The following is a 17,061-nucleotide window of genomic DNA, read 5'->3' on the forward strand; positions in this document are numbered from 1 at the left end:
TTATTAATAATAATAATATTATTAATAAATTGTGAGGCTTTATTTAGTTATTTAATTATTAGATTTCCGCAGCTCTGCTTATAATATTCTTCGCTTTTACTTAAAATGACGCTCTCCCCTTCTTCCTCTGCTTATGCTATTCACGATCATCGCACTCACGCCACTCAGCCCATCGATATGTTTCAGTATCGATATATGCATATCTATTAATAGTTAACCATAGTGCTCTTCCCTCTAAACTCTTATTGGCCTACTACAAAATCAAAACAAGTTTTACATTTTCTGGTTTTCTGCAAATTTTCAACAACAACAAAGTTAATTTGACTATGAGTTCTGACAGAGTACAAATCATAGTCTTGCAGTGCAAAGCTAATTTAAGGCCAAAGCCAGCAGCTAACGACTCGCAAACAATGCCTGAGCGTGAATAATTTGTTGGGTGGGCATTGAGTGGGGGTGGGGGCATGGTACACCTCGTGGCTTTATGTACATTTAAGCCAGGACAACGGCGACCCACATAATGCAAATTGCTTTTATAATTTGCACAGCAGCGACAAGCGAGAGAGCGATGTCATTCATCAGCCTTACGAAGGACACGGAACGACGCGGATTTTCGGGTTTTTAGACAAATTTCCAGGGATTAAAAGCAGCAGCTGAGCTTGGCTTGCACTTTTGCTTGCTGCTGCTTTAGCTGTTTGTGTTGCATGCCACGCAATGTTGCAAATGCGTTGCAGCATTCTCGACGCGCGAGTTTAGTTTCATTCTATTTATTATGTCTGCGCTTATCTCCTTTTGCTTATATTTTCATTGCCAAAAATATTTCAAGTGGGTTTCAGCAGCATTTTATTTGCTTTTAGGATTTCCCCTTTCGTTCCAACGTTCACTGCAAATTTTTCATACACGCCACAGCTCGAGCTGCAGCTACAGCCACAGTGACTGCAACGGATACAGATACAGATACAGACACACATACATATGCACTTGCAGCTGCAGATACAGGAAGCAAGCGTTGGCATTGAATGCGCCCAGCGGTGTCTGTCAGTAGTTTTCGGCCGGATTTGCCAAACTGATGCTGAATATAGAGTATGTCTAGACGGATATATTAGCTGCAAAATGAAACAGCTTAGGGATTTTTCAACATTAAATTAAAAGAGAATTGATGGAAATTGTCTATATCAATAATAGATCATCCATCCATGCATCAGTAATAAATAAATAATCCAACTGAGTTAAAATTGATTTTTTGAATAGGGTAAAGTAACCTGTAAACAAATAATGATAAGAAATGTTTTGTATATTAAAGAAATCGATAAGTATTCCCAATTATTTGTCGTACCCATTTACACCTGAACTCTCTGTCTTACCTGATTTAAAATGCCCCAACGGGCATAGATTTTTAATTTAATATTTAATTTTTAATCTTGGGCTGCCAACACGTTTATACATTCCATAAATCCTTGATCTTGTATCTTGTAGTCAATCCGAGTAATATATCCACATCAACTAATATGACTTCTAGCATACTGGCAAATACATTTTCCAATTTTCCATGCGCCTTGTGGCCGTATTGGAAAAATGTTTACACTTCATAATTCGAGGGTATTGAACAGCCTATTTTCCGTATTTCAAGTTTCTAGCTTCAAACGCGTATAAATAGGTTTGCATTCATACGAACACAAGGCGGACATTACAGAAACCCAATATACTTATTTCAGTTCCTAGAGTGAGTGTAATATGATTGTGGCTGAAAATTTTGAATTAGCGTATAGGGAATTTTATTTATTATCATTTTACAATTTATAACTGCGATATTTATAATTTAGCTAGTTGAGGATTTTCTGTATATAATTTAAACACAGTTTTAAGATGAAGTACTTGATAGCATTATTGGCTTTCATCTTCTTCTTCATTTGAATATGTTTACTATCAAATTTCTAGTGTATTCGCTAGTCGAATATTTTATGCCTCGAATCAATCTTAGTCGCCTCGGCTTGTGCCTTTGTTTTAACGTTGTTGTTGTTTTTGGCCTTTGCCCACCTATCGTGGCATTGTTGTTTACATGTTCATTCGCGGGATTTTTCACTTGAAATTGGAAAGTCGACAACGACGTTTTTCGGTGCTCCACACACACACACACACACACACACGCACACACGCACACATACACACAAAGAGTTAAGTCCCCACATGAAGCATGGCCAAAGCGCCGTATGTATGTATGCATGTATGTGTATCTGAATGGGAATTTGTATCTGTGTCTATGGCTACATAGAGTCGAGTCGAGTCGAGTTTGGGGGTCGCTTATTGTTTGGCCAGCATTGTAGCATTAAATGAAGTTTTTGGCTTTGGTTCGGGGTCCGTCTTCCGTTTTGCGGTTTTGGCGTGCATTAAGCTTGTTATAGCTTTAATTTAGAGCCATGCTTGCGAAATCGCATCAACGCAGCTGGAGATCGTTAAATAATTCATGTCAGGCCCGCCAAGCAAGGATTGCAAAAAAAAGGAGAGTATAAAGAAAAAGACAAAAGGGAAAAGAAAAGACGCAATGAAAGCCAAATTAAGCAGTTGCAAACGTTTAGCCCTAGGAAAGCAGCTAGCGCAGCTGGGCGTCCGGGACGCAGCTGATTTACGGTGCAATAATTTTCATCTCATTTTCATTACATTTGGGCTTAGCTCGAGGAGGATGCGCGCCTCTCTCTCTCTCTCGTTATCCGCGCGCCAAGGTGACTAGGTGTGTGGGAGCTCTCACGGTGCCCTATGCGGCCTCTTTAGCTCGTATGCTATTTATCATTTAGCCAAGTGCTTATACATAAGTTCAAATGCTATTTGGGGTTGGGGTTGGGGCTGGAGGCCAATAGGCCCGACTAGAGCTAGACAGCTGCACGGTTTCCACATAAAAAGCTCCTTTTTTCATGCATTTCTTTTTTCGAGTTTCAAGTGGAGCCATTGGAGCTGTGCAAAAAAGGATCAACAAGGCACTCAACATGAACGGCGGCAACAACGATTGCAATTGCAAACGGCAGCGGCTGTGACACTTCACAGCCTCGACAGACATTACATCAATTACTACACAGGTGGGCAACAGGTGGCAGGCAGACAGCGCTGCGCATAGTACAAATATTATCATGTTAAACAGAATGTCCATGTCTACGGCTGTTATTGTTGCCTGTAGGGCTGGCTTGAGCAAGGGGCCCTCAAGAGTTCCTAGTGAACTGGGAAAAAGGTTAAAGCTGTGAGGAAACTTCCTTAAATATTGAATTTTGCGGATGTACATGCTTTTCACGTCAAAATTTTTTCCATAAAATAATTTAATAAGCTTATACAAAGGCTCGACAACTCTTGAAAGCTGAAAGCTGTTGCCATAGTTTTATTATCATTAAGTAAACCTGTTACAGCAAAACAAACAAGTAAGAACGTTGCAGTCGGGCGTTACCGACTGCGGAATACTCATTCACATCCCATCAACAATTTAGTAGTTAAGTTTCGCTCTAATACTGTAGAATATACAGGTTTTTCCGATTTGCCACGCCCCAACTGGGCGTAGACACCTCATTTTTGGTCAGTTTTTAGAAAGAGATAACGGTACCCTAACTGCAAAGTTTGAATCAAAAAATGTGAAAATTACAGGGTATTTTTCGATATGCCACGCCCCTAAAGAGGCGTAAAAATTATTTTTAGGGAATCGATAGAGGAGGCTACCAGTAACTCAACTATCCAAATTTGAAGCTTCTAGCTATTATACTTTAGGAGATATAAACTTTTGCGGTTTGCCACGCCCCCTGTGGGCGGACATATATCCGATAAAACTTTTTGGTCTTGGGTGATCATTCCGAGTATATATACAAAATTTGAGGTCTCTGCCATCAATAGTGTCCAAAATATAGGACAATTTAAAAAATCACTATATCTTCAGGTCCGATTTGCCACGCCCCCAATGGGCGTAGACTTATAATTTATCTTCAGACTTTATAGAATCATACCATTAGCTGACGTGCAAAATTTCAGCATTCTAGGTTTACAACTTTAGGAGATACAGTTTTATCCGATTTGCCACGCCCCCAATGGGCGTAGATATATCCGCCATAGCTCGTGATCTTGGGTGGTCAACGCGGACCTACATACCAAACTTCAGCTTTCTAGCTCTTCAACAAACATGATTTCTGGTATATCGGAAAATGCATTTTCCGATTTGCCACGCCCTTAGTGGGCGGATCGGGAAAATTTTAACACTTTATAAATCGGAGATATACACGAGTATGTGTTCCAAATTTCAAGTCTCTAGCTTCAATGGCGCCGAAATAGATTGCGTTCATACGGACAGACGGACAGACGGACAGACGGACGGACGGACAGACGGACAGACGGACAGACGGACGGACAGCAAGACGGACATTGCACAAAACCAATATACTGATTCACTTTCGTGAATGAGTATAAAAATATGATTACATGATTATAAGGAGTTATTTCGAATTGTGGGAATATACATATATAATAATTGCGTACAAATATATAATATACAATATACAAATATATAATATATATATAAATATGTAAGAATATACATACATACAAATATATTTCTGTAAAGGTATATGGACATTACAGAGCTTTAAAATTGTTCCGAGTTGCTGGAACTTATTGTAACTGTAAGCTGATTATTATAATATAAAAAGTACAATATAAAAAGAAAAATTTCAAATACAAAAATAAAATAAAAATAAATTTATAAATTCTATGCATATAGATATGAATATAATGTATAAAATAAAAATAAATATATGTTACAAAAACTGAATAATTAACATAGTAGCGTATAAATATGACGCAGACGAAAAGGACAATTGAATAGCTAGACAAAGACAAACAAAATTAATTTAATATTATATGTGGAATTAGACGGTATAGCTTTGGGAATATGGAAATTATACTCACAGATTGTATAAAATTATTAAAAGAAATATAATATAAATAAACTAGTGCCGTTCATATGGGAAATTGAGTTTAAAGACTTTCTTTTAATAACTTCCCCAAATGTTTAAGAAAAGTATATAAGTATTTATGCAAGGCTTCAATACCTACAAAGAGAAGTAATATACCAAATCTGAGGACCGCAGTAACACTACTTCCCATAACTGCTGCCGCGTAACATCACTCAAATACCAAAACTGCAGGGACGACTCAAACCCAACTGAACATCATGATCACAATAAATGTTTTGATGAGTTCTGATGAGTGAAAAAAAGGCTTGCAAAAACTATATATAATTTTTGTTGATAATATATATGTATAAAAGAATAATTTTGAAAATAACACAATGTACGTGATAGTTCTTGTTATAAGGCGTGTTTGATTAGCAAAAAAATTCTAATATATCAAACATACATATGTATCTCGTTTCTATATACATTTTTATTGTTTATTGTTTATTGTTTATTTTTTTTTTATTGTTTGCTGTTCTCGTTAGACCGCGAAATTTCGTAAATTGCGAGTAGTCTAGTAAATTTATGAATGATTACTTAAATGAGTTCAGCTCATTTTATGCTTTGAACAGTTTGACAGCTTTTGCTCTGATAAATAATCCGGCAGCACTGCTTTCAAAATTTTGCAGTGAGAAAGTCTGGCAGCACTTGCTGCCATTATCAGGCAACTTCGACAGTCTGGCAGCACTAACTATAAAATGAGTTCATTTTATATTTAACAATTAGAAAGTCTGCCTATTATTATCCTATTAGAAATTCAAAGTAATATTTCCCCATATCACTCCGTATATAGTTATCGATAGACCACTTCTGTCGATCATTTTTGCAACTCTCATCTCTAGCTTTTCGCGCTATCAAAGCTGTTAAGGCTCAACAAATTCTTTTCAACCGAACTTCTGACCAAGGAGGTTCCCCTGAGATCCAACCATAAAAGCAATAGTACTATCACTCGAATTCAATAGAAATCAAGATGTTTCTCGATGCATTTGGTGCCCCGAAGGATATAACTCCTGAAAATCTGCACGAATATCCATACCACCTGGTAAGATTAGCAATAAGCAAGTAAGCCCTTAATGTTGTGATGGCAAGTGCTTTTCAGCATGGCGTCATGCTTTTGACCTCGGCCGACCAGGAGGTCTTCATACCTCCACGCTGGCATGGCACCATCTATAGCACTGAGGATATTTTAGATGGCTATCGCAAGCGCTTTAAGGTATTTCTGAGCACTATCCAGTGCATCTTCGGATCTATTGGTTTTCTAGCATATTTCATTCTTTTAGCCCGACTGCACGCTGCTGACATTCCATGCCATGGAACCGTATGAGCCGGAGCTCATCTGCTGCGAACGCTGTGTCGTCGAGATAACGGTGCTGCCGGCTGGGCAGACCCTGTACAGCAGCTCGGAGATAGTCGTGTTTCTGGTGAAGATCTATGAAGTGAACACGCTGATTACCAAGGAGCTGGGCACCGAGCTCAACTTCTTCCCCAGCAACCATCACTACCATGTGCGCATCATGAACGAGGGCATCGACATACTCTATGTGGATGACAAGATCTACACGGGCCAGGCGGCCCCCTCCATGAACTATCAGCATCAGTGCATCCAGAATCTGCTGAAGAAGCTGCAGCCATTGGGCGTGAAGAGCCTCTCGGGCAATCCGCTCCCGGAACAGTTAGTCAACTTGTGCCGCAAGGTCGAGTCCGCTGCCAAAAAGTAACAATGCATAGGAGATTCCATTTACTTTGGCCCGGGCTGAAGCAATTGACTGAACGAATAGACCTACGTAGTTCTTAAGTGGAAGATTGCAGCAATATCGCGTATCTACAAGTTGATTTAAATTTATAGATTATACTCCTCAATAAAAAACTCGCAACTCAGAATCTAAATAGCATAACATAGATCTTTTCGATAGGCGTGGTTGATGTTTGAGATTTTCTAGTTCTAATATGAGAAACTTTCTGCGATTTTCTTCTCATATAAATAATCTTGAATGGAGATGCAATATTTTTAATCAATTTTAAAAACTGAACATGTCTCCAAATACAAGCAGACCTCAAATATATTGTATATTTTCTATAGCCAAAAGTACACCCAAATTCTAACGCACTTGAAGACGCTTAGAGCCCTTCTTGAATTTCATTTAAAATTCACATATCATAACTACTCTAAATCAACAAGTCTTGCTTACATTTCTTATTTCTGGAATACTTGTCAAGCATTCATAACATTTCACGCAATTGTCCAAGTTATGCAAAGTGTGTAAGGTTCGGCCCTTTAAAGTTCTGCCCAGATTAGTATTCATAACAAAATGTCATATATATGCATTATATATAAATATATGTATGTATGTATTTATGTATATATTTTGCTGTGCCATGGCAAATCCCTGGGGCAACCCGCTGCGTGACATCTTTGGTCTCATTTTGTTTTTTGGCTGGCCCAAAAATAATCTTCTTTTGGTCTTTTCAATGCGGCCTTTGGCTATTTTATGGCTTTGCAATCGTTCTGCAACTGTGCCTGGAATATCTAATGGATGCGTGCAACTAATTGAGTTGCTACTCCTTGCTGTGGCTGCTGCTCTTGCTCCTGGCCAAAGGATTTGCGTTCGCTATTGTGGATTCATGTTTGCATTGCGAAACCAAAACCTTTTTACATAAATTCATTTTTGGCCAAAATGGCTTAGTCTTTAATGGCATTGGAATAAGCTGGAGAGGGGAAAGAAATAACATATTAAGAGATTCAAAAGTCATTTCGAAATGAATAGAAATAGCTAAGCAGTGTCAAGTCAAGATTTGGGAATTTAAGCAGAAATAAAAAATAGTTTTAACAGCGTTTTGCGTTTACAAAGTTATCGAAAGCGAATATCGATGCGACTGAAGTGATGTGAAGGAGAATGGGAAATTGGATAGAGGAAATACAAGTAATAGAAATAAAATGTAAACTCGAATAGAAAGTTCAGCAGCTTGAGCAAACAATGCTGCTTGTAGTAAAATATGAGGACCACATAAATTGGATCAGATGCACTAGACTTGAACTAGTTAAATAATTATTGATTTAAGCCGAAATTGAAGACAATATTTACAATTATTTTTCAATAAATTGTAATACACAATCCATAATTTTGTAAGTTAGCATTTCCCAACACTATGTTAATAATCTGTTCGATATACTATTGATAAAAGCTTTTTGCAAATATTTTTCAAAATGCCATTTAGAGTGACCATATTCAAACGGCATTTTAGAAACTTATTAGTTATCGATAACATTTTACTGTTAAGAAATATAATAAGATTATCCATTTGTTACAACAGTCTCAGATTATCAATAAATGCTACTAATATAAATAATGATTTAAATCAGTCAGGAAGAGTAACGTTATGTTGATCAAGCACGAGTGATACCGTTTCCGATATTTATATTTCAGCAAATGTTGCAGATATCGATAACATTTCATCTGAAAAATATGATTCGCCATCTCAGTGCTCACAAATTAAGTGAGGTTTGGCTCTAATTTTATGTATATATATGTCTTGTTAAAGTACTATATGTGATTGTACAGTTTCTACACTTAATAAACCAAAATTAAAAAAAAAAAAAAAGATAGATTCGCCATGTGATTCAGACTTCAATCTTTTGATATCAATTTCGTCTTACCAACTCCAGCACCTTCGCCCGAAGCTCTATTGAGTGTAAACTCTTAGGAATTGGTAAGTGAGAACCTTTAAGCTGCCTTCTGCATCCTTGTACAATAGAGCTGTTCACGCAATACAAGCGCCCGAGTTGGGGCCTGTGTAGCTCATAAATTTGTACAGCACATACTCGTATGACAACTTAAGTGCGGTCAATGTTTGGGGTGCCGGTGCCATTAGGAAAACAATTACAGACCACGACCACTGACGGCCACAAAAGCAGTGCGTGAATGTTGTTAGCAGGAGGACGGCTGGCGAGGCGAGGCCAGGTCCGGCCAGAGTCTGTCCACCACGGTGTACGCTGAGATATGTTTGCGTCGTCCTGGCCGTCGTCCTTTACAGTGCGAAGATAACATTGAGCGCGTTGCCCGGCTCGGGCCATAAATTACGAATATGTCGTCGCTGGTTGCTGCCGCCGTCGTCGTCGCTGACGCTCGGCTGTGTCTATTAGCAGCCTTAGAATGTCCGAGTTTGACAGTGCTTAGGCTTAGTTTTGGGGTTTTGCCACTGAGCCTCGAGCCTCGAGCCTTGGACGTGGCGAACCCGTTTGTTCTTGCCAAAAAGGGGGCAGCTCGTTTATCAAGTGCAGCCAGCCGCGACAGCTGCCCGGACATCTCTTGGTCGTCTCTCCCCCATGCAGGACGCTGCTTAAACGGATTTTAAAGCAATGTTTGAGTTGTGATTGTGGATTAGAATGCTATATCCGGTGACATTTAACAGGCAGCAGAGAGCAAGGACATATTAAGTTCTCTGCGTTTCTTTCTTCAAGATGATAAGCGTGCTCTATTTTTTGAGGTCGGCCAGTCTCTAATCCCGTACCATAGAGAGGGAAGGAGTCAATTGAGCAGCTGAAAAGGTGAAGAAATCCACTGGCTCAACTAGAGTACTTGAGCGTTTGGTTGGCTTTTATCAATCCCACTGCAGTTGTAGCTCATGCTGCTCTATAGTTTCAGAATGGAGTAGAGAATCTCTAACGTTTGTCCTACAGTCAATAAAGGTTAGATAAGAGATTATTTTTGGATTCTTATTGAATTCCCGACTCGTGTATTTGGCGGCTGTAGAAGATTTTACAAATAAATAAAGTATAACTTATTCGTCTAATCAATATTCACATTTCCGCATACTTGATTCAGAATTAAATAATATCAAGCCAGCTGCTAATGCCTATTCTCAATGAGTTGTGTGCCTAATGAATGTAAAATAAGATTTGTTCGATAATCTTAATGATTTATGTTGGGTTAGTATTATAAATATAAATAATAATTAATTTTAAATAAAAATATTTATTCATAAGGCACTATTTTGTCTATTTTTTTTTCTATTTTTTTATTTTATCATTTAATTAAGTAAAAATATTTAAACTAAATTTTGAATGCAGAGATGCCTGTAAATATATTTGAATGCTCTCAAAATGTTTATAGGCGAGCAACTATAATTATTATACCATTATATAGAACTCGTATAGCTTTAATATTTTGATAAGGTATGCTGAAATGCCAAAACTTATCATAGCATAGTCCTTCAAGGGTCTCAAATAGAATAAAGCAGTCTCATTGAAGTAAAGAACTTTCATTTCATTATAAGCATTTTCAAATTATCCTCACGACCCATCATAAAATTACAATAAATACCCACACTTAATACTTTCCCTAAAGAGTTGTCATACTTCAGTTACCCTTCTGAAATCAATGGCAAGTTGTAATTGCCTTAAACAATTTAAATCGCTTCGACTGGTCACAGTTTAGCCACGCCTGTCATGCCCATGTCAGGGCAGTTGGTTCACATAAGATTAGCTCGTGCTGTGTGGCAAGGGGGGCAAGGGGTTTACAAATAAATTCTAATGCTCAAACATAAATTATACAAAGTGGGCAGAGAGACAGAGAGAAGGAGTTTCAGTTGTGCGCTCACGTAATGCATTGGTCCCCAGCCCGGGCCATGACTCCGACTCCGACTCCAACTCTGACTACGGCTCGAGCGTCACATGTGTGTCTAAGTGATTTTCAATAAGTTGGCAACAGTTCGAGTTTGGGGCGCGGGGGTCGAAAGTTTTTGGGGCACGATTTTTCACAGCTACAGATGTCTATATACATATATATATATTCGTGCGCAGGCCATACGCAGAAAGTGGCATAATTTATGGCCCCAGCCGGTGGGCGGGGCAGGGAGTGGGCGCTGGTGACGGGGGGGAGACATGTGTGTGCGTGTGTGTGTGTGTGTCGATTCTAGCGAATTTTCGCAAGCGTCAATAATGACGAGCGATTTCTCACAGCGAATGGCTGGCGCTCATTTCGCCCAAGCACCAGCCATTTGCAGCAGCTGCGACCTTTGATATCCGCTGCCAAATTCCCACACAGCGGCGATGCGATGCCACGTCCAAGTCCAGCTACGGCTCCCGCGTCTATTCCTATTGCTTTTGCTGTTCCTATTCCTATTCCTGTTTCTGTCACGTAAAAACAAACTTGATTCTCGGCCATCAAAAACGCCATCAGTCTTCCCGATGTCTGACAAATGTTTTCTTTGACTTGCCCCGCCCAGCGACCGCCTTTGCGCCCGTCACTGCGAATTGGCGACGTGCTCGCTAGATTTTCATTTCGCCTCATATTTTTCGCTCAAATTATTTTTTAATCACAGCTCAGATGTCACTTCAGACAAGCTTCTCGCTCTCTCTCTCTCTTTCTCCCTCTATGTCTCCCTAATCTTAAATCAATATATACTAAATTAAGTTATACAAGTTATATATTAATAATAATGCATCTGCTGGAACATTCGACGTGCTCTCCATGCTCAGTTTTTGTCCTCTATGGGCCCAATATGCATTTATCATTTATGAAAGATAATCAAGAATTAAGTCCTTATGGGCCCACATCTGTCTTCCAGTTTAGGAATACTGTGAAGCTACATATATCAGTTTAGTTGTCCTTTTGTTTGCTTTTATAAGTAATTTTATTGCAAACAGACTTTAATATTATTTATATTAGTTATTTTTATGGCTAGCTATCGGCCATAGTAACTGATAAGTCAGCCAGTGGGCTGTGATCATTTAATAAGGCTTATATATAATCTTTATGCTTTATTTATTTTTAAAGTAAGTTAACAAAATTTTAAAATAATATAGAATAGAAAGCTCGAAGTCTTGGCTAGTCCCCATTCAACTTATTTGAAAGAGCTCCTATTGGATATAGTGTCTTCCGGGTATACCTATGTAAAATCTGTGGTTCCTTGAACGTTGTTATTAACGAACTGCAATACATATTTACTTACTTAACTTACAAATATGTATACTCTATAAAATGTAGTCCATATTAGCTAAATTTGATGTGCAAATCTTTGAGATCTTTGCGTTCAATACTTAACTAAAAAATTGGCATAAACATTAAAAAAAAAAAATAAATAAAAATCTGCATGTCTGGTTTGTTCTTATAATATTATTTTCATGTGTATTTTATACTCCCCATGCTCTCTCAATAGTTCTTCCCCTTGTTTACCGTCTTGCGCCATTTTATTACCTGATTGAAGCATAGCAAACATATTGTAAAATATCATTTGAATAGTTTCCAGTTTCTGTTTGCTCTGCTGCATAACCCTGTACGATGTTCGCTTTATGCTCTCTTTTATTCCCAGCCAAAGCGATTCTGTTTCACTGCAAAAGTTCTCAAAAGTTTACACAATATATACAGACACTATTCGTGGACTAATTTAAGTATCACTTTCCAGCTGGCTACACACGCTTACAATATGTATGTGAATACACACACACACATGCACACACATACAACTAAACGACATAGTGGAAAAATGTTTGTTTGGCAGCAGTGGAAAAGTTTTCTCATTTGAGATATTTGCAGCTGCTGGCACTGGACGCACTTTGCTCTGCTTGGAGCTGGCCTGCTCGGCTATTAATGCAATCGAAGGGCATTTTGGCTGAGGTCCTTAGCTCTCGGTCGGTATGGTTATGGCCGCACAGACGCTTATGGTAAATGCCACAAAATGGCAAGCAAATCAGCGCCAAACTAAGAATTGCAATTGTGACAATGCTGACAATCTGCAGGCGACAGGCGAACACTGCGAAAACAGGAGGCAGCTAGACAAACAGACGGCAGCAGTGAAGACTCCCCTGTCTCCCACTCGCTCCTCTCCCTCTCTGTCTTCCCCGCGCCCCTCCTAAAGGACGTCTTCATCTGCTGCCTGAGCTGCGACAACGTCAACCAAAACGGCGACACTTACAATCAGTATGAAATTTACGCGATTTTCATTGCGGCAAATGGTTCGTTTTTGGTATTAACATTTCTTGCCAGCCAGCGGGGGGTGGATGAATGGGAGAGGAAGTGAGAGAATCAGAGAGAGGTGGGAGTTGAGGGCTTGGCTGCATTCGCAGGAAATGTTGATGGGTTAGTTAGGGGATGCGTAACAGAAGCTGTGCCAATTCCTATATTTATAAGAGCATTCCGAAGTGGAGCTTGGCACATTTTGGCATACGATTGGAGATGAAGCGAAAATATTAAAAAAATATTACAAATATATTTTTAGAGATTTTTGGGATAAGGGAATTTAGAAATGCCAAATGTTCAGCTAGAATATTCAATCAATAAGTTTATATTTTTTAATACATATTAAGCATTCGATTTATGGATAAGAAGTATATATTGTATATGTCTGTATTCATATATATTAAATGTTTATCAGTTTCTATTTATTTCGTTGAATACTTTATCTGAAAGATTATTAATTATATATATAAAAAAAAAAAAGTATATTGAAAATATGTTAGACGAATATATAATAATACTGAATCCAAAATGATTTATATGCTCTAAGCTCTTAGACTTTCAGCTATTAAAGCGTTCTTCTGATAATATTTTCTCTTCTAGTAACTTGAATTTTCTATAAAAGAAAGTAAGGAAAGTAAGAAAGTAAGTAAGAAAGTTTTAAGTGCTAGATAATATTTAATTAATTAACATTACATAAATATTTTTATTTTATCTTGTTTTTACATAAAATATAAATTATATATATTTTTATTTTTACATAAAGTAAAAACTCTAGGTTTTATTATACGTCCATGCCGAAGCTTTGAAAGCACATTAATGGCTTAGGCCCGTTCTCATTAACACAATTGTAAGCTTAATGCCACAAAGCTTAAATTGAGTGAAACTACATTAAAGTTTTCATTCCAATAAATTTTCATTAATGAACACTTCATCGAAAAAAAAAAAAAAAAAAAAAAAAAAAAAAACTAAAAGCTTCCCATTAGTTAGGGTATTTGCAAGTCCACCGGCTCCTGGCAATGCTGGCCGTTTCTTGTTCTTTTCTGGCGCTGAGTTTTTCTTCTTAGCACGCCATAACCAACAAGAGCAAACAGCTCGCGACTGCCACGGGCCAAAAATGGCATCAGCTGCACTTGGCTGAGGATATATCCTGAGCCGTTTCCTGCCAGTCGCGCCTCCCCCACGCCGCCAATCCGCCGCTGTGCACGCACACCGACTGACTCGCGCGAGTCGCTGGCATAATGCAATAAGCGTAGCCAACGATAGCGACGACATCCTTAGTCCTTGCTCTAACTTTGAGCCTTACAACAAACAGCGCACAACGAGTGCTGGCAGCGCCCGGCGCTGCGGGTAGCTCCACGCCAAGTGGGCGGCTGGGGGGCGTGGAGGGGCGCATGTGTGCCAGACAGGTTATGCGCTATAAAAAATTTAAGAAATTGCCGCCACTGGCGGAGCCAAACGACAATACTTTTGTGCATTGCACAAATCAAAATACTTTAGCCGGCTCCACACTTTGGCCTTTGTTGTCTGCCCCGAAGAAGCCCCAAACTCTGGCGAGAACTGAGTGAAAGTTCAGCTGATGCCCAAAACCCAACAAGGACAACAAGCTGCTAAATAAATTATGTATTTTGTATTTATAGCATCAATACGAGAATTATTTTTTGTTCCAAAGTCAAATATAATAAATCAGTTTTTGATAGAAGCTTGTTTGTTGTTGACTTTTCTTTATTGATTTTTGAGTTGAGAATATTATTTGGGAAATTAAAGTGAAGAATTTAGACTTGGTTTTGTTTGTTGTTTATTTAAGACAAATACAAAATTCTTAATTAAAGCGAATGAATTTATGGAAAATTGAAACGATTTCAGTTAGTTTTATGATAAATGCAAGTACTAAAACAGTTGGAAACTTTTATCTATCGTAGTTTTGTTTTATCTATAATTGTCTTCTAATAAATATAAAAATGCAGGTCAACAAAGAAATTTCCGAAGAACTCGAAGTCCCTTGGATCCATCAGCCGGTTTCTAAACAAACCAAAGCCCATGTGGATCACATAGACAGGCAGAGAGGCAACCTCTTTGTCAACAACTCAATTAATAACAACAATAGAAATGAATAGCAACAGCAGCTGATGACACTGAATATCCTTATCCTTATCCTTAATAACTAAAATGTAAATCATAGACGTTTCTCTAAAGACTTCATTGATTAAACTGCAATACAAACAATTTGTTTAATTATTTGATAAATCGATTTAATTAAATGACTAAATTTAGTTCAATTTAATTCATTGCAATTCAATGCAATTCAAATCTGTATTGTCGACTTGCAGCTGATGTGAATCCTGGCAAAGTCCCTGTGACAAAAGCAGGCAAAAGCGCATTTACGTTACGAATGCCTCAGCGAATGTGTGTTAGTGCTAGTCTGCGTTTGTGTAAGTGTGTGTGTTTGTATTTGTGCTAAGCCAAAATTGCGTCATGTTGTGTCATTCCCAGGCTCGGGACATTTCGCAGCTAAGCCCAAAGGAATTGGGTGAAAGGTCATTATACAGTAAACGCCTGTCTCTGTCTTCGTGTCTCTCTCTCTCTCTCTCTCTGTCTCTCTATGGTCACTTGCCGTTTAGTACTTGCTTAGTTGGCTTAATCCTGCTGTCTTTTGTCAACTGTTGCATGCAGCAGCAGCAGCAGCTGCATAACAATTAACAAATTTAATTCGATTGGTTAGCAACATTTAAAATTGCAGCAGCCAATTAAATGGCACACGCGCATCCTGTAGCCAGCACTCTGATTTCTTTTCAATCAAAATAAGATAAACTGAGAGCGAAAGAGACAGCAGAGTGAGAGAGAGAGAGAGAGAGAGAGATATTGGCATATAAATCAAATTACATGGCACAAAATGCCCATAAAGCGCATAACCGCAAAATACACTTAAAATGCATCCAAAATGATTGAATTGTGTGTGTGTGTGTGTGTGTGTGTGTGTGTGTGTGTGCGTTTGCATATGGCAAAGCCCACTTGTTCGGTTTATGGCAACTCGCTTGCGCCGCTTCGTGTCGGTTGCCTTTGATAAAATTATCCGCATCCGCATTCGCATCCGCCCATCGCATCGTCCCGTTCCGTTGGCTCTGCTGGCCGCTTCGGCACCTGTTTCAAAACTCAAACAGCCGTTGTACATATTTTAAATTTAATTACTGCATGCAGCAACACAACAGCCAACAACCAAATCCAAGCAGCCCGCCAACCAGCCAACCAGCCAGCCATCCAAGCAGATCAGCCAACCCATTTACCTATACTACTCATCCACCTCCCCCTCCGCATTTACCCTTCTCCTTTGGCTTGTCCATTTCATGGATCCTTTCATTTGTCGCAATGGCTCAGCTCTGGAGAGCATCATAAATTTTCATTCGAAAATAGTTGGCAGGCCATTCAGATCTATCCACACACATGCAATGGTGGCTTGTTTAATATGCGAGGGTTGCTCGTAAATATGTCAGTTTTAATTATTGACATTTTTCTTTAATTTTTGTTTTTTTTTTTTAATGTCACAAAAATATTGTTAATTATTATTAATTTATTTTTATACACATACATATATTCATATATAAAAAAAATTTTATTTCTTATTTAATATATATCTTAATTTAAGTTACTTTTAGTATAATTTTCTTTTCCTTTTATTGAATGCCTATTTCTCTTCTTTTAAATTAAAAAAATTTAAAAAACAACTTATTTTTTAGTAAATCTGCAATAGAAAATAATTGAATTTATTGTTTCCCGATTTTATATGTATTTTTGTATCATTGAAAATTTTTAAATAATTTATTTTATTTTGTTATGCCTCACAGTGTGAATCCATAAATATTGTTTCTAACTTTCTTTATTAATATCACCAATATATGAATCACTTTATACACATATAAACATCATATAATTTGAAACGCAATTCTTCAGGCTGCTCACTTAAATAAATATGTGTGTAAACCTTTTTACCTAGGCCATATGTATATGAATGGCTTGTAGAGCGCTTCGTCCTTTGCCATGGGCGCATTTTTTTACATTAAACTCAATTTGTGGCTTACATTTAATTAATTTAATAATACGAAAATGTTTTTTATTTCTCTCTCTGTCTCTCT

General features: G+C 38.0%; 1 protein-coding gene across 1 annotated transcript; it reads left to right on the plus strand.

Moving 5' to 3' along the window:
* Positions 1-5,619: 5,619 nt before the first annotated feature.
* On the plus strand, positions 5,620-6,863 carry LOC6575888. The gene is made up of 3 exons (XM_002001856.4): positions 5,620-6,018; positions 6,076-6,189; positions 6,257-6,863. The coding sequence occupies exons 1-3, from the start codon at positions 5,947-5,949 to the stop codon at positions 6,692-6,694; spliced, it is 624 nt and encodes a 207-aa protein (XP_002001892.1). The 5' UTR covers positions 5,620-5,946; the 3' UTR covers positions 6,695-6,863.
* Positions 6,864-17,061: the final 10,198 nt, after the last annotated feature.

This window comes from Drosophila mojavensis, unplaced genomic scaffold (genome assembly GCF_018153725.1).
Source record: "Drosophila mojavensis isolate 15081-1352.22 unplaced genomic scaffold, ASM1815372v1 contig_36, whole genome shotgun sequence".
NCBI lineage: Eukaryota > Metazoa > Arthropoda > Insecta > Diptera > Drosophilidae > Drosophila > Drosophila mojavensis.